General features: G+C 42.6%; 1 protein-coding gene across 29 annotated transcripts in view; it reads right to left on the reverse strand.

Moving 5' to 3' along the window:
* Depdc5 (DEP domain containing 5, GATOR1 subcomplex subunit) overlaps positions 1–22,043 on the reverse strand; it is a 137,530-nt gene extending 115,487 nt beyond the window's left edge. For 11 of the 29 annotated variants that reach the window (XM_076545761.1, XM_076545776.1, XM_076545756.1 and 8 more), the window contains exons 1-10: positions 21,586–21,843; positions 21,005–21,121; positions 19,861–19,948; positions 18,665–18,711; positions 13,182–13,267; positions 11,665–11,748; positions 10,039–10,088; positions 9,214–9,283; positions 2,467–2,545; positions 514–575 (exon numbers count right to left, since the gene is read on the reverse strand). In XM_076545761.1, coding sequence (XP_076401876.1) covers positions 514–575; positions 2,467–2,545; positions 9,214–9,283; positions 10,039–10,088; positions 11,665–11,748; positions 13,182–13,267; positions 18,665–18,711; positions 19,861–19,948; positions 21,005–21,121; positions 21,586–21,631 — 729 coding nt within the window. In that variant the 5' untranslated portion in view covers positions 21,632–21,843. Of the gene's footprint in view, positions 1–513; positions 576–2,466; positions 2,546–9,213; positions 9,284–10,038; positions 10,089–11,664; positions 11,749–13,181; positions 13,268–18,664; positions 18,712–19,860; positions 19,949–21,004; positions 21,122–21,585 lie in introns of those variants that run through there. The other 18 variants (XM_076545772.1, XM_076545779.1, XM_076545768.1 and 15 more) reach the window with 8 other exon arrangements.
* Between the last annotated feature and the right edge of the window lie 1,194 nt (positions 22,044–23,237).

The raw sequence follows: 23,237 nt of genomic DNA on the forward strand, positions 1-23,237 counted from the left end.
TCTACATTAAAAGGTCACAGTGGCACACGAATTTAATCCCAGCACTCAGTAGGTAGAAGGCAGATCTCTGTGATTCAAAACCAGCCTGGTCTACATAGTGGATTTCAGGCTAGCCAGAGCTACATAATAAGGCCCTTTCTAAGGAAAAAACAAACAAACAAACAAACAAACAACAACAACAACAAAACAACAGGTATAACAGCACATGTTTGTAACCCCAATGCTGGGGCAGCTGAGACAGGAGCTCCCTGGTCAGCCAACCTAGCATTCTTAAGAAGATCCCAAAATGCTGGGCAGTGGTGGCACACGCCTTTAATCCTAGCACTCAGGAGGCAGAGGCAGGTGGATCTCTGTGAGTTTGAGGCCAGCCTCATCTACAAAGTGAGTTCCAGAACAGCCAGGGTGACACAGAGAAATCCTGTCTGGAGAAATAAAATAAAACAAAACACCCTGAAAAATTAAAAAAATCTACTGAGTGATATTTACTTAGAAGATTAGAATATAGAGACATACCTTCCACTTAGTAAACAGATCAGCAAGGAAACCATTCACAGCTTTCTCAAAGTACAGATCCCCTGAAAAGAAACGGTGAGAAGAGAGTAAGAACCACCTTCTTTCTTTTCTTTTTTTGCTCGAAATGTCTCTTCTAAATACATTCAAGGAACTGGACCAAATAGAAAACAATGGCATCTGCTATAATTTTTGTAAGAGACAGTGAACATAGAGTACAAAGTCACTAGAGGTGGTGGCGCACACCTTTAGTTTTAGCACTAGAGGCAGAGGCAGGTGGATCTCTATGAGTTCAAATCCAATCTGGTCTACAAAGCAAATTTCAGCCCCAGGACTACATATTGAGACCCTGTCTTGAAAGAAAGAAAAGAAAAGAAAGAGAGAGAGAGGGAGGGAAGGAAGGGAGAGAGGAAAAGGAAGGAAGGAAGAAAAGAAAGTACAAAGTGAAAAAAAAATGAGAGGCTACTTGCATACCCTAGACAAACTAGATAAAACTCCACCACGGGGCTACATCCTCAACTGTATCAAGTCAAATTTAATTATGGAGGTTCAGTGCTTCCTTAGCACAGAAAGTACAGTCCAATCTCATAATTACAAAGTCTCAGCTTTAAGGTAAAACCCAAATTTTTAAAAAGGTAGATGACTGGTTAATGTGGTATCTATTCAACATGAGAGAAGAACCTAAACTCCAAATATGATTATTTTTATAGTCATGCTTAAAGTGTATTAGGAGACAATGGGGGAGGGGATGGCTCAGTGGGTAAGGGTGCTTGCTGACAAGCCTAGTGACCTGTGTTTGATTCCCCGAAACCACCACAGGAGGAGAAAACTGACGCCTGAGTTGTACGAACGCACATGCATACACTCACTCTCTCTCTCACTAAGCAATGGAAGTTCAAAAAACTGATTTAGTAGGCCCTCTGCTCATTATATCATAATAAAATACAATAAAGTTGAAGCAAACTTGTGTTTTCTGTGACTGACAGGAAACTAAATGAAAGACATCAAGTTGAGGGTAACAGTACATGCCTGCACACAGGAGGCTGGGGCAGGAAGATTATGAATTTGAGAATAATCTGGGTTATAGAGCAAGAGCCTGTGAAAGGACAGAAAGTAGAGAATTTAAGATCTGAGAATTCAGGTTTTTCATTAATAATCTACTGCATTCCCTGGAATTCATGTTCTGCTTCTGCATCTGTCTCTCCATGTATCTATGCAATCTATATAAATAGAACAGAGGAACTAGCAAGGTGGCTCATGGGTAAAAGCATTTGCTGTTCAAGCCTGACAGCAGAGTTTGAACCCTGGAATCCATAAAAATAAGAAAAAAACAGACTCTCTGTAAAGTTGTCCTCTGACCTTCATATGGGCATGTGGGCATGCATGAACACACAAAATACTAATAAACGAAAAATGTCTAAAAATACTGGGGAGGTAGAGGCAGGAGAATCAGTTCAAGATCACCCTTGGCTATACACAGAGTCTCACTATGTATCTCTGAGAGGAATATGCTCTGTAGACCAGGCTGGCCTTGAACTCACAGAAATCAACATGCCTCCTGAGTGCTGGGATAAAAGGTGTGCACCACCCCTGACCTGTATCTCTGTTTGGTACAGTGCTTGCTTAGCATGAACAGAGCCCAGGGTTCAATCTCTAGCACAGTGTAAACTGGGCATAGAGATGAATGCCTTTAATCACAGCACTTGGGAGACAGAAGTAGGAGAATGGGAAGTTCAAGACCACCCTCACCTGTATGAAAATCTTATCTCAAAAACAAACAGTCACAAAAAGGAGAATGAAAAAATAATAGTAAAAGAGAGAGAACTGAAGAGGCTTGGCAAGAAAGCAGGACACATCTTTAGAGTCTCAAGCGCTTACTATAAAATGATACAAACTTGGGGAAAACCACAAAATTCTCTCCAGTGGCAGTTACAATCAGTACTTAGGGGACAGTACCATAAATATCAAAATCCCACATTTCACAGCTCATCTGAATAAATATGTAAACCATAGCCGACGTAGAACGGAACACCACCTGTAACAAATAAAAACATAGTTGCATTAAAAAGCCAATGATTTGTATACAATTTCAGTTCTACAGGATGAATAGGGTCTCAAAGTCTGTCACAATAGTAATACAGGTAACATATTTATCTACATTTATTCATTCAGAGAGAGAGCATGTGTATGTATGTATGTGTGCATATGTGCAAACACACGTGGAGGTCAGAGAACAATTTGCAGAGTCAGTTCTCTCCTTCCACTGTGTGCGTCCCAGGGACTCAAACTCAGGTTCTCAGGCTTGGGGATAAGCACCTTACTTACTAAGCCATCTCACCAGCCCAACATACTTAATTATACACTGAAGATAATGCAAATGCCAGGAGGTGGTAGTGCACACACCTTTAATCCCAGCACTCGGGAGGCAGAGGTAGGTGGATCTCTGAGTTCGAGATCAGCCTGGCCTACAGAGTGAGTTCCAGGACAGTCAGAGCTGTTACAAAGAGAAACCTCGTCTTGAAAAACAAACAAACAAACAAACAAAAATGCATACATATTGAAAGCTTAAAAGCTAACATCCACAAGCCCTGTAACCTGTAACAGCAACCTGCATACAAAATACACTAGTGCAATAGTGGCACAATGTTGCAGGAATAACCAACTACTGTTGGGGAGGGGGGCCTTTTTGTTTTGTTTTTTTATTTAAGGCCCACTCCATGAGATAGAACCCATACCTGACACTGTTAAAGTGGCCAAGAACCTGCGACTAGATGTGTCATGGGCCTATGGAAAAACCTATTATTATTCTACTAAAGGAACATGGGAATAAAATGACTCTTGATGACACACTGCTATATCCATAGTTAACAGCCTTACCAACCCTCATCAGAGATGCTTCTTCTTACAGTAGATAGGAATTACCAGAGACCTACAACTAAACAATGTGCAGAGTGAGAGACTTTGGAGCAGTCTTAAATGGAATGTATTCATCAGCCCCTCCCCTTAGAGCTCAGGATCTATTTGGAGGAAGTGGAAAGATTGTAAGAGCCAGAGGTACTGGATGACTCCAAGGAAATAGTGTCTTTAAGATATAACATGGGGTTGGGGATTTAGCTCAATGGTAGGGCGCTTGCCTAGCAAGCACAAGGCCCTAGGTTCGGTCCTTAGCTGGGGGGGGGGGGGATATAATGTGACCAATGCACATATGAACTCACAGAGATTGTGGCAGGACACATATGACCTGTAAAAGGTCTACACAGGCTCAAGCAAGACAAGATCCCAGCACTGAAAGGTGAAAGTGGACACAGGGTCCTGCCCCTAACCAACAAGCTCCTTGAAACTGATAGCTGCTAGCAAAGGGAAAAATCAATTTTCTCCACTGGAATATCACTGGGTAGATCAACCACACAGGACAGGCCCTATGCCCTGTAGTAGCTGACCAACACAAAACAAATTCCATGTTTTTTGTGGATGCTTTTTGTTTAGTTTTATTTTAGCATTTTTTGTCTTATTGATTTTTTCACTGATCAAATATATTATATAACTCGGCAGTGGTGGCGCACACCTTTAATCCTAGCACTTAGGAGGCAGAGGCAGGCGGATCTCTGTGAGTTGGAGGCCAGCCTGGTCTACAGAGTGAGTTCCAGGACAGCCAGGGCTACACAGAAAAACACAACAAAATACATTATATAAAATTTTAACAAAAATAATAATAGAGCAGACTGATGTGGTGGTTCATGCCTTAATTCTGTAACTCAGGAAAGTGAGGCAGGAATACAGTTAGTTCAAAGCCAACATGGGCTAAAGAGCAAAATCCTGTGTCAAAAATCAAATAAAACATTTACTCAGAGTAAATTTTGTAATTTTAACTAAAAGAATTTTTTAAATGATGAAAGAAATCTCTTAACTATGAAGTGGTACTTCTAAAAGCAAGCTTCACCCATGTGTTCTTTCACTTACTTGATAGAATGCCCAGTTGGTAAAATGTCTGGCTAACATCATGAAGTTCCACTATCCAATACTAGGTAAGACTGAGTGTGGTGGCATGTGCTTACAATCCCAACACTTGGAATGTGGAGACAGGAGGGTTGGGAATCAAAGGTTATCCCTGGGTATGTGGCCAGCATGAGCTACATGAAACTCTACTTCAAATAACCAAAAGCAGGGGCTGGAGAAATGGCTCAGTAGTTAAGATGCTCATGCAGATGACCCAGATCAAGTTCTCAGCACCCACATCAAGGCTCATAACTATCTTTAACTCCGGTTCTAGGGGATGCAATGACCTCTTCTGGACTCCATGGGTACCGGGCATATACCTGGTACACACATATCTATGTGGCAAGCAAAACACTCACACACAACAAATAAAAAATAATCTATAAAAACAAAGAAGTTTCTGAAATCTTACTCTGAGCTTTGTATCGTAGGTAGCAAGATCTGGTTCCCGACCTCTTGGAGTTTTATAGCACTTGGAAAAAGACCTGCAAGGTACTGTAATACCTACAAATGTTTCATGAAGATTCACACAACAATAATAGTAGAAAGGGCAGCTTCTGTACCCATGAAAGTCACAGAAACCTGACAGAACTTTAACCAAGACTTGCCAACTTTTTTTTCCTTTTCTTTTTTCTTTTTCTTTCTTTCTTTTTTCTTTTTCTTTTTTCTTTCTTTTTTTTTGGTTTTTCAAGACAGGGTTTCTCTGTGTAGTCCTGGCTGTCTTGGAACTCACTCTGTAGATCAGGTTGGCCTTGAACTCTGAGATCTACCTGCCTCTGCCTCCCCGAGTGCTGGGATTAAAGGTATGCACCACCAATGCCCAGCAGAGCTTAATAAATTATAACTGGTATCATATATCTCATTTGCCAGATTGCCCTAAGCAAAAGTGGTTATTTTGGCTATATGTACTTTATTAACAATGCTACTCAGTCATTCTCTTCTACTGCTAAAGAAGTTTGGTGAAAAAGCAGAATGCAAATCTCTTATTGTTTTTAGTATTCATATTTTTTAGTTCATCAGACTTACTCCTTAAAGACTATTCACTCTGGAGGCTTCCTATAGCTGTTGAGACATAGCAAGTACTGATAAATTCATTCTCCTTTCTCCCCACCCCCCCCCACCCCACCCCACCCCGAGACAGGGTTTCTCTGTATAGTCTTGGCTGTCCTGGAACTCACTCTGTAAATTAGGCTGGCCTCAAACTCACAGAGATTTGCCTGCCTCTGCCTCCCAAGTGCTGGTATTAAAGGCATGCGCCACAACTGCCCAGCCATTCTCCTTTTCTAATATACAGAAATATAAAATCTAGAAAAAATATGCTTTTGAAAGTGTTAGCTTTGCTCATCTGGTGATTTCTAGGTACCAGAATGAAGGGTTTTATACATGGTAAGTCTGGTGTGTGTGTGACTGTAAGAATGAGTGTGAGTGTTAAGTGTGAGTGTGTGTGTGTGTGTGTGTGTGTGTGTTTTAAGTGTACAGAGAGGCCAAAGGAGGAAGTCAGTGTCCTGCTCTGCCACTGTCTACTTCAGTCCCTTAAGACAGGGTCTATCATTAACGTGGAGCCTAGCTGTCGGCCAGCAAGCTCCACTACATCTTAGCTCTCCCCTCCCAATACTGCTCCAGTTAAAAGCAAGTGTGATCATGCACAGCTTTAAAAAAAAAATAACCAAAAAAACGTAGATGCTAGGGATTTGAACTCAGATTCTCAGGTTAGCACAGGAAGTGCTGTTACCCATTGGGTCAGTGCCACAGCCCTGTTTGTTCTGCTTTGTTAATGAGATAGGGTCTCAGCTAATCTGAGCTAATCTAATAGGCCCAGACTAATTTGGATACTGCTATCTTCCTTTCTCAGTCTCCTGAGTGCTCAACTTGCAGGTACCATCAAGTCCAGCTCCTTTTTAGAAGCACTGGGAATCTAACCTAGGACTTCAGGTATGCCAAACAAGTGTGAGACCTCTGAGCTACACAGCCAGACCTGGTAACTTTTCTGCAGATACGAACTCACTATGTAGCCTCGGTAATTCAAGTCCAGCCTTAAATCTGTAATCCTGCTCAATTCTTCGCCAGTGCTCAGATTACAGGTGTGTGCCATTATACCTGGCTTCCATTTTTAAAATCATGGCATATTTTATGGAAAGGAAGAAAAACCATTCATAGTTTTTATACGGAAACATTTAAAAAAGATACCTTTTGAGGTTAGAGATATAGTTCAGAGGTGAACATTTTTTTTTTCTTTTTTGGTTTTTTTCGAGACCGAGTTTCTCTGTGTAGTTTTGGTGCCTGTCCTGGATCTTGCTCCTGTAGACCAGGCTGGCCTCGAACTCAGAGTGGTGAACATTTTCTTAGCATGTGCAAGTCCCTAAGCTTTCCCCAGCATAGCAAATAAACAAAAGATAAAAATAAAAGATTCCTTGTAAAGATAGAAGTAAGCCGGGCGGTGGTGGCGCACACCTTTAATCCCAGCACTTGGGAGGCAGAGGCAGGTGGATCTCTGTGAGTTCGAGGCCAGCCTGGGCTACCAAGTGAGTTCCAGGAAAGGCGCAAAGCTATACAGAGAAACCCTGTCTCGAAAAACAACAACAACAAAAAAAAAAAAAAAAAAAAAAAAAGATAGAAGTAGGTCAGTTCTTCAACTACTGATTCTTCTGCCTTCATCTCCCAAATTTTCAGACTAAAACTGTGCACTAGCCAGGTGCTCACCTTGAATCCCAACACTCAGGAAGCAGAGGCAGGCATGTCTCTGTGAGCTCAAGGCCAACCTGGCCTATCTAGTAAGTCACAGGCCAGCCAGAGCTAGGTAGGGGGACCCTGTCTCAAAATACAACAACAAAAGTGCAGCACTATGTCAGGTTTCCCTTTAAAACTTTACCACTTATGTGCCATGCATGGTGGCACACGCCTTTAATCCCAGCACTTGGGAGGTACAGGCAGGCAGATCTCAGGGTTTGAAGCCAGCCTAGTCTACATAGCAAGTTCCAGGACAGCCAGGACTACACAGAGAAACCCTGTCTTGAAAAACAAAAAATAAAACACAACAAAAAACATTTTTAATTCAATTAAAAAACAAACTTACCACTTACAACATTTTATGAGATGGAAAAACAGGCAAATGATCTAGTTATGAAGTTACCTAAAGTAAGAGGACTGGCTGGTGGTGTGACTAATAAGCTACCATGGGTTTGATTCCAGCACTAAAAGAATGAAATGAACATAATACATACATATATCAAGTATGCAAGGTAAGAAAGCCTTAAACTTAAATTGTGTGTGTGTATGTATGTGTGTGTGTGTGTGTGAGAGAGAGAGAGAGAGAGAGAGGGAGAGAGAGAGAGAGAGAGAGACAAAGACAGAGAGAAAGACAAGAGAGAGAGAGAGAGAGAGAGAGAGAGAGAGAGAGAGAGAGAGAGAGAGAGACACAGAGGTGGGTAAGGAGGAGAGTACGAGTTTAAATAGGTGCAGGCACACACACTGGCACTCAGGAGGAGGTCAGAGGCCAATCTTTGAATACAGTCCTCATCATTCCATGCTGAGGTGGGGTCTCTTCAGTGATGCATAAGCCAGGTGAACTGGCCCGGGAGCTTCTGAGGATTCTCCTCTCACCTCCCACCTCCCCTGTAGGAGCATACAAGGATACTGATGCTGGCACTCCAGCATATGGCTTTCACATGGGTTTTCAGGACCTGAACTCCTATCATCAGGCACACACAGCAAATGCTTCTACCCAATGAGCCAATTCCCCAGATAGTAGATTTCATAATTCTAATTTCTTTTCTTTCCCTTTTGGTACTAGGGATTGAATCCAGGGTCTTGTCACACTAGGCAACACTCTACCACTAAGGTTCATCCCCAACTCAATAGTGCTAATTTCTTTTCATACACAGGTATCTTGTTCTCCAAGCTAGGATGGTAGTAACAACTATGATTTCAACACTCCCAAGGTGGATACAGGATTGAGAGTTCAAGACAAGTCTGGACTACAAATCAATAGCCCCTGACTTAAAAAAAATTACGTTGTTGTTCTTATAATCAGATTATCCTATTTTTGACCAAGGTGTCCTCTCTCTCCTCAGCTTCCTCTTCTTCACTTTGGTTTTTCAAGATTAGAGCCTTCCTGTGTAGCTCTGGCTGTCCTAGAACTAGCTCTCTAGATCAGGCTGGACTGACTGGACTCAGAGATCTGTCTGTCTGTGTGGAATTAAAGGCATGTGCCACCATGTCCAGCTTCTCCTCAATTTAAGTAGTTTGGAACACAGGAACATACCTATTGTACCAGATTATAATTTCTTACAACTGGAAATTTTTCACTGAATTTGAATGGACAAACACTTGAGTAGGAACAGTGCCAGAGAACTTCAGGATGTCTTATTATGTAGCCCAGACTGGAACGGATTATATAGCCCATAATGGCTTGTAACTCACAGTCATCCTCCTGCCTCAGCCTTCTCAGTGCTGGGATTATAAGCAAGAGCCACCACAACCAGTCCTGTATTTAATATATTAAATAGACTCATTTGGAAGAAGAAAATGAAGATCAATTCCAACCTGCCAAGACCCAACTATAAAATACAGGAACAATAGAGGACCAGTTCTAGCTGGGCAGATGGTACCAATCATAAGATTTTTCTTATTTCTTTGCTTTGAATTCAGTACTCAGACATACATACAGTATAAGGAAACAAAACCAAAAAGTCACTTTGTAAATCTTACCCTGGTCTCTTCACTGATATAACCACACATGACCTTCTCATTCTTGACCCACAGCTCACCAGCTTGCGCCCTGAAAGGAGATACACATACAAATTATTATTATACCTCTCTTCAGGTGGCTCGCTCACCTGCTGTCTTTTGAACTGGTCTTGTTATGGGGTCCAAGCTAGCCTCCTGTGTCTGTCTTCTGAACTAGTCTTGTTATGGGGTCCAAGCTAGCCTTCTGTGTCTGTCTTCTAGTTCACTTGTACTCAAATGACCTGATCAGTTATACCTCTCCAAAGAGAGCTCCATGAGCAGGTTATCTACTATAAACAGCTTCCGGTGTCCTGAATACGCACATCAGAAGTCCATAGAAAACATACAGGTCTAGAAAACTGGGGCCTTTAGAGAACAGAGACCCTCAGAATGTGTGATAACATGTTCATAGAAAATAGTTCCATTTCTAATATATGTAACTCAAACCTCTTGCTCCAGTAGCTTCTGCCACCTCTTACGGTAATTCTGAAAACAGCCAGGTATGGGGGCATGCACCTGTCATCTAGCATTGGAAAAGTCAGGGCAACACAGTAAAACTGGGGCCAGCCTGGCTACATGAGACTAGATCCCAAAATTACAAAAAGCAAACTCATAAAACAATCCTAAAACTGCCGTCAGGTACTTTGGTACCTTTTCACTCATATCACAGCAGTCTAGCACTTCAAACTCCTGCGCACTTTACTGTATGAAGATCCACATGCCTCAAGTATCTTATTCAGCTGACTTCCTGTATTAAATTCTACTTCCATTTCCCATCCAATAAGTCCAGAATGCCACGATACCTACCTGATGCCAGCAAATTCCACTTTCTGAGTGATATAGGCACAAGTGCTTACCTAAGGGAAGGAGAAAACAAAAGGACTCAACCCATCAGGCCCTGGACAGTCACACACAAGAGCTCCTGGCTTTAAAATCTCCTCCCCCAACAACAACAACGAAAGGCTGGACATGGTGCTCACACCTTTAATCCTAGCACTTGGGAGGCAGAGGCAGGTGGATCTCTGTGAGTTCCAGGCCAGCCTGGTCAATCTCCTCCAACAGCGAAGTCCAGAGCTGTACAGTTGGAGCTTAAGAATTTAGCAAGTACAAACAGTGAAGACAGGCAGACAGTAAGTGCAGCCCGAGGAATACATTGATCTTCACAAATGTTTACACAGGTCTCTACATTCATATACTAAATGTAGTACAAATTATCTTTCCACTTCGAAATTCTTTTTTTCAGTGCCAGAGGTCAAACCTAGGGCTTCAAGGTGAGTACTCTACCACTGAGAGAGCTCAAAGAAACAGAAACCTCTTTCACCCAATTAATAAAAAAAAAAAAACAAAACCCTTAATTTCCATTCATTTATTTATTTTTATTTTGCTGCTGGGAATTGAACCTAGTACCTCACATATACTGGGCAAAGGCTCTACCACTGAACTATGTTCCTAGCCCATTAAGGTTTTGGTTATTTGATATTTTTTCCCCAGAAAATATATTTTGTGTAGAAATTCTTCATATAACTTGTTCCTTCATAATATGCAAAACCAAAGAGTTTTCAGTACAGGGTCACAATTCTGATGAAGTGGGCATTTTACATGGAAAAGATTCATTAAAAATAAATAAATAGGCGGGTCTGATGGTACATGCCTTTAATCCCAACACTCAGGGGGCAGAGGCAGATGTGTATCTCTGGGAGTTCAGGCCAGCCTGGTTGATACAGCATGCTCCAGGCCAGCCAAGTCCACATACTGAGACCCTGTAAAAATGGGATGAGGAGGGCTGGAGAGATGGCTCAGAGGTTAAGAGCACTGGCTGCTCTTCCAGAGGTCCTGAGTTCAATTCCCAGCAACCACATGGTGGCTCACGACTGTCTGTAATGAGATCTGGCTCCCTCTTCTGGCCTAAAGGGATACATGCAGGCAGAACATTGTACACATAATAAATAAATAAATCTTTTTTAAAAAAAAAAATGGGATGAGGAGTGGGGATGGGGTTGCCAGATGGCTCAGCACTTGTTGCTCTTACAGAAGACCCAGGTTTGGTTCCCAGCACTCACATGGCATCTCAGTCTGTAACTGCTATTCTAGAGGATCCAATATCCTCTTCTGGATGGTGACAGTACTAAGCATGCACATAGTATAAATGTAAACATGCCATAGTCATACACATAAAAATAAATAAAATAGGGGTTGGGCATTTAGCTCAGTGGTAAAGCGCTTGCCACTGAGGGCCCTGGGTTCTGTCCTTAGCTCTGGAAATAAATAAATAAAATAAACAAAAAATAGAAAAGGATATAGCCAAATATTTACAGTACCTACTTGTGGATGCTAGAATCAGAAGTTATTTGGATGGCTCTGAATTTATATGATGAACAAGGACAATTCGTGTCACAGACAATATACTGTGTCATTAAAATAATCATATCTTACCAAACTTTTCTTTAGTCGCCACATATCCCCACGGCCAATGTACTGATCCTTAAAAGTCAATTCCACAAGGTCAAGAGTCACATCCTGAAAGAGGAGAATCACACTTCTGTATTGTTTTACCACTCTTTATAGTCAAGATATGATGTCCACACACCGTGAAAATGAATGAAAAAAGAAAACCTTTGGAAGACCACTCAAGAGCAGAACCTGACAGAATTCTCCACAGCAAAGGCAACTCTATGGTGCCCTGGGCAATTCTACAGCACATGCTACGGCAGCTATCCCCTGACAAAGGAGCCAGAGGGGCTGTGCTTCAGTCCTTCGGATGTCTGACAAAGGATATTACTGCTTTGTTGTCCAGGCTGCCCTCACATTCGGAGCTCCAGCAATCCTCTCTGCCCTGGCATAGGTAGCTGGAACTACAGATACACACAACCATGCCCTTCTGTTTTAGTCTTGAAAGATACCATTGAGCTGTCTGCTTTATATCACAATAGAATGCACATAATGCCCTCTGGACAATTATTTTTGCCTATTAAGCATCAACTAATAAAGAAAAAAATCTAATCTGGATGTGGTGTCGCACGCCTTTAGTCCCAGCACTGTGGAGGCAGAGGCAGACAGATCTCTGTGAGTTCAAGGCCAGTCTGGTCTACATTGTGAATTCCAGGACAGCCAGGGCTACACTGTGAGATCCAGTCTCAAAAAGAGAGAAACAAATGCAAAGCCAGGTATAGTGATGTATCTTCTACTCCCAGGAAGCTGAGGGAGGACTGCTGCCAGTTCCAGGCTAGCCTGGGCTATATAAGTTCCATGCCAGCTGAGCTAAACAGCAGACTCTGCCTAAAAAATAATAAATCATTTAAAGAAAATAGATATGAGGGGCTGGAGAGATGGCTCAGTGGTAAGAACACTGACTGCTTTTCCAAAAGACCCGGGTTCAACTCCCAGCACCCACACGGTGGCTCACATCTGTAACTCCATTTTCAGGAGAATCCAACATCCTCTTCTGGCCTCTCTAGGCATCAGGCACACATGTGAAACACAGACATATATGCAGGCAACCATTCAAATAGATAGATAAAGACAAAAAATATTTTTTAAAATAATAAAACAATTTTTAAAAATGGACAGAATATATAAAAATATTAGTAATTAAATACCAAATTATAAATACATCCTTTTATATTAACTAAGCCAAGCTTATATTTATATTTAAATGACCTAGATATGACCACGTAACAATATAGCACTACACTTAAGAACCTCATTTCCAAGCCGAGCAGTGGTGGTGCACGCCTTTAATCTCAGCACTCGGGAGGCAGAGCCAGGCAGATCTCTGTGAGTTCAAGGCCAGCCTGGGCTACCAAGTGAGTTCCAGGAAAGGCAAAAAGCTACACAGAGAAACCCTGTCTTGAAAAACAAAAACAAAAACAAAAATAAAAAAGTATTAAGAACCTCATTTCCATAGTGACCTAACCTTTGAGGATAGGTGCTAACCCACAACAAAGACTTGCCTTGGGGTCTACAACATTCACATAGACATCTTGATAAGGTCTTAGCCGGAATACTTGAGTCACAGTCTGGTCCACACTGATAGTTTCTGAATTAAAAAAAAAAAAAATCAGTTCAGTTAATATATTTTGATCATTTGCTATGGCCTCTGCCTTCCAGATTACATCTTAAATAGTTCTCTACTTTACAAGTCAAATAATCGGAAGAACTAACACTTACAGGATGAACAGCACCTGGTGTCATGGCTTCCCCCCCTACAATTCTAGCATTTGGAGACTGACGAAGGAGGACTGAAAAGCCTGCCTTAGGCTGCTTAACCAGCCCTTGCCTCAAAAGAGAGAGCTGGAGCTGGAGAGATGGCTCTGCGGTTAAGAGAAGCTGTTACTCTTGCAGTGGACCTGGGTTGGGTTCCCAGCATGCTATGGTAGCTCACAACCATTGGTAGCCCCAGTTTCAGGCACCCAACAGGCACACATGGTACACATACATGCATACAGGCAGAACATCCATACACAAAGTAAAATAAATCAATCTCAAAGTTAAAAGAGAAAGATGAGTGGCTGCAAACATGCTCAGCACATATGAGTCCCTGAGGTCGCTAGTGGAGGGAAGAAGGAAGAAAATGAGAGAGAGCAGAGCGTCGAAATGAGAAGAGATAAGGGAGAAAGAGGCAAACATCTAAGACCCTGCGCTTGGGGACTAGAGAGGTGATTGTCAGTAATGTGCTTGCTCCAAGAGCATCAGAACCCGAATCTTGATCTCCAGCACCAGTGTAAAATCCAAGTATGGCAGCACACACCTGCACGTTAGCAATGGAGTTCAGAAACAAGTGATCCTTGGACTTGTGGCCAATTAGCCTAGTCAAAACAGAGAGCTCTGGGCTCATCAAAAGACTCTGTCTTGCCAGGCATGATGGTGTATGCCTGCAATCCCAGAACTCAGGAGGCAGAGGCAAGTGGATCTCTGTGTTCAAGGCTAGCCTGTTTTACATAGTGAGTTCCAGAATAGCAAATGTCACACAGTGAGACCCTGTCTCAAAAACAAACCAAACAAAAAACACTGTCAAAAAAATTAAAATTAAGGTGGAGAGAAGATACCTAACATCAACTTCTAGCCTGTGCAGGCATGGGTACACACACCACCAACACATTAACACACACAGAGAGAGAGAGAGAGAGAGAGAGAGAGAGAGAGAGAGAGAGAGAGAGAGATTGATTGATTTAGTGCTTGGGACACTGAGACATGAGGATTGTCCCGAGTTGAAAACCAGCCTGGATTACACAGTGAGTTTGAGGCCAGGCGGTGGTACAGGAGGAAAAATGAGGAATAGTAAGTGCCTTTGATTCCAGCACTCTGGAGGGGGAAGATAGGGGACTAGAAATTCAAACCCATCCTAACTACACAGCAAGTTCAGCCTGGATCATGAGGCCTTATCACTAAAAACAAACAAACAAAAAAAATTTAAAAATGAAAAGCATTAAAAAAAAAAATCTGAGCCAGGTGTGGTGGTACATGCCTTTAATCCCAGCACCTGGGGAGGCAGACAGGTAGATCTCAGCCTAGTCTACATAGCAAACTCAAGAACAGCCAGGGCTACTTAGAGAGACCCTACCTCAAAAAAGGAAAAGAAAGAGAAAAAAAAGTAGTAGTATCTAGAGGCTGGGAATGTAACTCAGTGCACAGAACTTGTTTAGAGCCCTGGGTGGTCGTGGGAGGAGCAACGTAAGAAAAGTTCAAATCCCAGTGGCAGAAACGAGCTGCCTCCCTATAAACTGTTGGTCATGGAAGACTCTACAGAGTCTCAATACAACACAAACAATTGTCACTGCTGTTGGTTGTTCCCCAAAACTAGATGATAATAAGACCTTACTTTTGAAGGTACCTCTGGCCTTGGTCAAGGAACAGAGAAATCCAGCTAGAACTGAGCTGGAAGCTTTCTCCTTGCTAACTAGCCCTCAAGGTGGTGGAAGGTATCGTCAACTGTCACACTCAGCTATGGATCCTATATGCAACAACAGGAACCAGCCAGGTAGGATGAGTCCAATGGTGCAACAGTAGAAGTCAGTTAGGGAGCCAATCTGACAATACAATAGGAGGGAATTCATTTCTGCTACTGTAAACCTGGGCAAAAGCCTGTGGTTAAGGAGCTCATAGGCAGCAGTGTGGAGACTATTGCTGTAGTTTTACTAAATGAATACAATGTGTCTTTCAAACTGACTTCTTTCAGCCAAGTACTAACTGGGGCCTAATTCTGCTTAGCTGCTAAGATCTGATGAGAGAGTACATTTGTCGTAAGGCCACAGACTCAAACTGCTTTCTAAATTACTATGTTTTTATTTTATATTTTATTTATTACTATTTTGATTTTGAGGGCAGAGTCTCACGATGTAGTCCTAAACTGCCTTAGAACTTCACTCTGTAGCACGGGCTGGTCTTAACTCACAAGGCTCTACCTGCCTCTGTTGGAATTAAAGGCACACAGCATTGAAAGTGGCTGAATAACCATGTGTATGTCCATAGATTAGTGTTGCTTTAGCTTTGACCAGAGAAGCTTCTTTCTGCACTGGTCAACAATGACAGCAGAGATTCATAGCTGGTCAAAGTACTGAGAATAAATGATTGCTGCATGCCCAGCCACAAGGCTAGGGGAACATGCCACACAGAAGAAGGAGCAGGAAGAATTTAAGAGCCAGAGAAGTGGGAAGAACAGTGTGGGATGCTAACTTCTGGATATGATATGCCATGACAATTTCACCATATAACTCACAGTAGCTATGATTACCTACACAAGATCAGGCCTGTCAACACCCTGTCAGGAAAGGAGGAGCTCATGAGGCCCCAGCCATCTCTGCAGATTTACACACAGTTAATGGTTGATGAAGGAAGAAAACACATTTTTCCTAGGGGTGTAGCCACGGTAAGGTGCCTATGCTCTTGTACACAAATCCTCCCCATGCTTCTGTAAACAAATCCCAATAAAACTCATTGGGTCACACACAAAACCCTGAAAGCAGGGGAGCTACTCTGGAAGAGGACCAGATTATCAGATGCGAGAGACAAGAGAGGGTAATAAGGAATATATCTGATAGAGATACATTGTGTGTGTGTGTGTGTGTGTGTGTGTGTGTGTGTGTGTGTGTGTGTGTTTGTGAGATAAGACCCATTATCTGGGCTGGCAAAGTGGTTTGCCACCAAACCTGACAACCTGATTTCAATCCTTGGGACCCATATGGTGGAATGAGAAATTGTCTTCTGACTTCTACACATTCATCCTGCCCGCTATGTGTGTCCACACACATACTTACATAAGTAAATGTAGGAAGAAACTTTTTCTTTAAGACAGGGTCTTACTATGTCTTCAGATAAAGAGACCATTACAGAAACCCACAATTGATCAAAATGCAGAGAACAAGAGGCTGTGTGGTGTCCAGTCCCAACTTACACATCTACATCACAATTCCTGCACCTAAGTCTCTAGGATCATTGTGGAGAAGTGATCGGAAAGATTATAAGAGCCAGGAGAACAGCAAGTTAGCTATCAGATTGTGTGTCCTAGAAATGTCAGAAAGGCTCCCCCATGAAGTTTCATCAACATGGATGCCTAAACAAGACCTGAACAATGACACACCAATGAACATGCTAATATGGAAGGGGGAAAGTTTGCGGGATCTCAACCATAGACAAAAAACAACAGGCAACTGTGGAATGCTAAGAGCAGGAGAAATGGTCGTCCACAGGGTCCCATTTGCTTATCCAATACCAAGTGTTCATCCCTGAGATCATGTACATACAGGTAACATTATAAAGACAGAGCAGGTTGTATTTAAGTATTTAGGAATGTGTACGTATATGTATAACAACAATAAAGACTCAGGAAGAAAAAACTGCATGTTCTCTCTCAAGCAAAACCTAGCCAATAGTATGTGTATATATGTAAACAAATATACATCTGGCTACAATAAACCAGGAAGAAAGTAAGAAAGGCTGAATACCAGGGCCTGAGGAAGGACTGGATGCAGGTAGTAGACATGGTTATGAAAGAGGATAGGAAGCTACTTGTTTTTCTAGGTTTAGTTTGGCCAAGTTTTGTTTTGGTGATGGCTAAGTACATAAATTATATTTGGTAATAAACATGCAAAATTTAATGCGACATTTCCAAGCTAACCTTCTAAAGGCCTATTCTAACCATATAGTAGTTCATTGAGTTATACAGATTTTGGATCTGGTTAATTTTAGTGTATGATATTTTTATTTATTTGCAAATATTTTTTGTGTTTTTTTTTTTTTGGTTTGGTGTGTTTATTTGTTTGTTTTGTTTGTTTGTTTGTTTTTGAGACAGGGTTTCTCTGTGTAACAACCCTAGCTGTCCTGGAAACCATTTTGTAGACCAGGCTGGTCTTGAATTCACAGAGATCGACCTGCCTCTCTGCCTCTAGAGTGTTGGAATTAAAGGCCTTTGACTCTACACATGGCTTTTTTTATTTTTATTTTTCTTTTGAGATAGAGATTCAAGGCTTGCACCATCGCACCTGTTTTATACAGTCCCAGAGAATGGATGGAACCCAGGGCTCAGTGTATAGTGGGCACGCTGACAGATGGGCTGCATCCCTCATTCCCTCCCCTTTTTTGAGGCAGGGTCTGGTACCCTAAAGTGCAGGCACAGTGGGCAAACTGTTCTATGAGTAAACTTTTAGGGAAAATACCCTATTTATCACCCTATGCCTATGTACGAGCAGGCACACATGATTAAAGTCAGATGCATCATACAAAAAACAGGAGCAGTTACATAACCCAAGCTTAACACTCAAGACAGAAAACTACCCAGACTCTTCTAGATTCACAAAAGCAAGCCCTGGGAAGTAACCAGGTTCTTGGGAGTCCCATGCTTGCTCAGGCTTTTGCAACTTTATCCACTCTCTACCTTCACTTTCTCTTTGAATAAAAGCCCTTGCTCCTTTTTAATTTGCATGTAACCCTTTGATTCTTTGAAATAAGACAGGAAGAATCTAGAAACACCTAGTCCAAACAGAGATCACTAGCAACACAATCATCACTTAAATATTTTCTGAAACACTTAAATATTTTCTGAAAAACTTAAGAAAATTCAGTAATTTTGGGGGGAGTTAAATACAAAACTTCCCATGTTCAAATTACCTTTTCCTCTGTCTCTAAATTTAGTTTCTTCGATGCCTGCAACATGCTAACAAACGAGATTCTTTGGCAATTTTCATAACTGACTTGGCGTCTGGGGGAGGTTACAGCTTAATTAGCTATAAAGGTAAATGAAGACAGTAAACATACCAACTATTGCTCCTGGGGCAAGGTCTGCAAATGTAGTCACTGACCCCCAAAAGCTTTATCTGTCTTCTTTTTTGCTAGAGGAAACTCAATCTGCTAGGTACTTATTTCCTGAGATTCCCAAGAGAGGTTTCTTTGGTTTCTCAGACAGTAACTATAAAAATCCAAAGAGAGAGGTAATATTTACCTTTCTGTAAATCTTCCTTAAGAGACTTGACTTGCAAAAGCAGAGGACTGGAAAAGAAAGCAACAAAGATGAGCAAGACTGCAGGAGGTAAGCTTTCTCCACCTCCCATCAAAACGCAAATAAATAATGTAGTACACATTGTAACTTCTGCCACAACCAGAGAAAACTTTCTTAGAAACAAAGACATTACACTTGGCCTGAGAGGAAATGAACAAAAGCAACAAAAATTTCCAGTTGTAGGGTTGGGGATTTAGCTCAGTAAGCAAGCGCAAGGCCCTGGGCTCGGTCTTCAGCTCCAGTAAAAAAAAAAAAAATCCAGTTGTTACCTCAACTTTAAAAACAAAAATGGGCCACTTGAAAAACCTGTTGGTGAGGTTGAAGACATGGCTCTGCAGTTGAGAGCACTAGCTGCTCTTCCAGAGGATCCAAGTTTGATTTCCAGCTTCCACTTCAAGTGGCTCACAACTGTCTATAACCCCAGATCCAGGGAATCTCCCTCTGAGGGCACTAGCACTCATACTCACAGACATATACATATTTTTTTTAAAAAAAATGTTTTTTTAATTTTTTCAAGACAGGGTTTGTCTGTATAGCCCTGGCTGTCCTGGAACTCACTCTGTAGACCAGGCTGACCATGAACTCAAGAGATCCACCTGCCTCTACTTCCTGAGTGCTGGAATTAAAGGAATGTACCACCACACCTGAACATAATTTGTTAAAAACCTTTTAAAAAAAAAATGTATGTATATGAGTGTTTTACCCTGCATGTATGTCTGTGCACCACATGCATGCCTGGTGCTTTAGGAGGCCAGAAAGGTTATCAGATGCCCTGGGCCTGGAATTACAGATGGGTGTGACATGCCATATACAGGAATCAAACTCAGGTCCTCTAGAAAAGCAGCCAGTGTTCTTAACTGCTGAGCCATTTCTTCAGCCCTAGACATGAGCATTTTGGTTTGGTTTTTTCATGACAGGGTTTTTCTGGGTTAACAGCCCTTCCTGTCCTTGAACTCACAGAGATCTGCCTGCCTCTGCCTCCGAATGCTGGGATTAAAAGTGTATGCCACCACCATCAAACAACAAGAGCATTTTTTATTTTGTTTTGAGATAGGATCTTACAATTTAGCCCCGACTAGCCTGAAATAGTATTTGAATACACCTGGGTGTCTAGTTCCCTTAATCCTTGAATTGCTCACCTGTATTCATCATTGGGGTGAGCAATCTCCACAATGTCTCCAAGTTTGATGTGAGGAAACACTTTAGGGTTCACGACTAGCTCATCATCTGAAAGACAATTCAGCGACTTTAAAAAGCAAATGGGCTTAGTAGTTGACCATAGGCTTAGCGTGTCTTATGGTGCTGGGCTGAATCTCTAGCACATACCCTCTAAAAAATAAAAGCACCAGAGAGAAAACACAGGGCACCCCCATCATGTTGGTATTACTACTGGATCTCGAAGAACAACTCTGGCACTATTTTTACTTTTTGACTGATGTGTCTCAGGATGGCATCAGACGCATTACATAAGGTGGTTTTGAACTCTCTCACCTTCTGTCTCTGTCTCCAGACTGCTGGGGCCATGCTCAACATTTACTTTTGTTGTTATATTGAGGCTCCATTTGGGTTTTTGCTTTCTGGGGTTTTTTGGTGTTTTTTTTTAAAATGTGTGTGCATGTAGGTCAGAGGACAACCTGCAGATGTTGGTTCTCTCCCTTTACCATATGGGGCCCAGGGATTGAACTCAGGTCAATGGATTTGGCAGCAAGTGTCCTTACGCACTGAGCCACCTCACCAGCCCCCATTTGTTTTCCTATTTTATAAAGGTGCTAAGGATGTTAATTAACCTAAGGCTAACGAGTAGGTAAGCAAGTGTTCTGCCTTTTCCCTGAGCGTCCATTTTGAATCTAATTTTATTTTTTTTTTAAGATTTATTTATTTATTATGTATACAGAATCGAGTGCCAGATCTCATTACAGAAGGGTAGGTGGGGGGTGGGGAGGACGGGACGACAGAAGGGAAATCAAGTCAGATGTGGTAGAGCATTTCCAGATACACAGACTGGAGGACAATGGGTTCAAGGCCAGCTTGTGCTACAAGGTGAGTTTCAGATGAGCCTGGAATATTCTGTAAGACCCAGATTCAAAATACAACCAACAAAACTGAATGTGAATGCTTTTCAAAGAGATCTTGTGCACTCAGATCCAACCATTCTGCTGATCTGTTATGACTTCACTCATTTATCTGTCTAGCCTCGATAGTGATATTCCTAATTGTAAGGCATTGTATTGGGCACATCACATCAGCCAATTTACACACCCCCAAAGACCAATCAATACTGACCACTGCCCCCAAAGCCCTTCTTGTGGATGACAAGTTTGTAGACCTTTGTAGTTCTCATTTTGTCTTGTGGTTTCTTCAGCTGTTCCAATCTTGGAGCAGGGAAGTCATCTTGCCTTCCTGCCATTGAAACACAAAACAACCAGAATGTCAGGCTTCCTAAAATCGGTCTTTAATTTTAGGCCTTGAAGATACCGGTTGTTGTTCAGCTGAGTGGCGTGCCAACCCTTGCACTGAATCACTCCTCCAATTACCAAGGGAGGAAAACAAACAGAAGTCTGCTGTAGGAATTAATGGGAATTGGGTCTGAGATCTAGTCAACCCTCTGAAAAGACAGCCTCTCTATCGCAAACCTAAGAGACGTGTAGCGAGAGGGCCATTGCCTTGTTTCTGTCTGCATTGGTAACATCAAAATAGCACAGGGCTATTTGCTTAGTCCATCACATCTGTAGAGAAACGTCAAAACAAGGGACTCGCCCAAGGTCACTCAGACTCTTAGGTGCTCCCACGATTCACGTTTCCCTAAGAAGGTGCTGAGGAAGAGAGCAGAGAGGAAGGCTGGCTTTTTTGTTTTTTTGCCGAACCTCTATGTGTACCAACTCTCAGCGGACCGTCCTGCTTCCATTTCATCGTTGTGGTAGCAGAAGCTCGGGGAGAGAAAGACTTATCCAAGGTCACACGAAGGCTGAGGGAAGAGTCGGTCCTCGAACCCGGCTCAGAGCCCCCTCCTTCAAACCCCTCAAGTCTCAGCCCGAGGCGGGCGCTCGACTCGCCCCCAGCTCCAGAGCCCCTCCCCTCCTCAGGCCGGGCCCGAGGCCAGATCCTGGCTAGATACCCCGGACCTCCTCAGGATCTCCCACCCGAGCCCCCGCAGCTCGCGCCGCTTCCGCACCAGAGCTCTAGGCGCCAGCCAGCCAGCACCGCCGAGGAGCGCTCACCTGAGCCCGCGCCGCTCCGGAGGCTCCGCCCCGAGTCCCCGCCCCTTGCCGGTCCCTGCTCAGCCGGCCCTGGCCGCTCTAGCCTAGCCTCCGCCTTCGTCTCGGTGGCCTCCCCACTTCCTCCTCCGGGGCTTTGCAGGGAGAGGGGGGCGTGGCGTCGAGTCTGACTTCACCTCCTGGGTTCCTGCTGGAGTTTCCCGCCTCCACCTACAGTGCTGCTTGCTTTGCAAAGGAAATTTGAAAACAGAGCCGGGACCTTCGTTTCAGACAGTGCTCTCATAATAGGGGAAACTCAGGAGAGTCGACTCCTATCTCGCTGAGCTGTCTTTTTTTCTTGTGTTTGACAATGTTGATAACTCAACCTGGGTCCAGAGGGCTATTGAAAGCACAAAAGTCTCAGGGAGAAGCTGAATGTGGTTGTGCACCTGCTAAGTCAGGTCCTCTGGAGACAGAGAGCTGCCAGTTCCCTGTAGTTCAAGGCCAGATTGGGCTATGTAGCAAGAAAACGGGCTGTGTATAACTTATGAGTTAACTGATTTATTGTAAACTGTTAAGTATAATTAAGAAAGACAAGTTAACAGTCAGTCATGCTAACTACAAGTGTCACATTTGCAGAGACAAGCTTGGAGAGACCAATACCAATGTGTATTTCCCATTATGTAGTCTTCTGTTGTCAAAATTAAGCCAAACGTGAGTAACTCAAAACAAGTTTAAAGTAAACTTAGTTTATTTAATATAAAATAATGTTCAATATCAGATGTGTAAAAAACTAGTTATGAATTATTGAATGCTTGAGTAAAATGAGTTAAATTTACAATAGGCTTGGATGGTAGGAAGTCTTCATGTCCAAGTAGTTCCCTTGGCTGGGGCACAGGTCATCCAACCAGAACAGGCTGCATGCTAACCTCATTATGGGACGAGGATGCCTGGGAAATAAGACCTGCCAGAAGTCTGCTGCTTCTGCCTCTGGCTATGTAGGCCTGACCAGCTCTGGCCATACAGGCCAAACCAGGAAAAAACAAACAAACAAAAAACTCCCTCCTTGCCGGGATGTGGTGGGGCATGCCTTTAATCCCAGCACTCAGGAGGCAGAGCCAGGCGGATCTCTGTGAGTTCGAGGCCAGCCTGGACCACCAAGTGAGTTCCAGGAAAGGCACAAAGCTACGCAGAGAAACCCTGTCTCGAAAAACAAAAACAAAAACAAAACAAAACAAAAAACAAAAACAAAAAAACTCCCTCCTTATCTAAAGATGAATTACTCCTTATGTCACCCGTGACAAGGGAATGGATTCTCTCAC

The sequence above is a fragment of the Peromyscus maniculatus genome, chromosome 10, assembly GCF_049852395.1.
Source record: "Peromyscus maniculatus bairdii isolate BWxNUB_F1_BW_parent chromosome 10, HU_Pman_BW_mat_3.1, whole genome shotgun sequence".
In the NCBI taxonomy this organism is placed as follows: domain Eukaryota; kingdom Metazoa; phylum Chordata; class Mammalia; order Rodentia; family Cricetidae; genus Peromyscus; species Peromyscus maniculatus.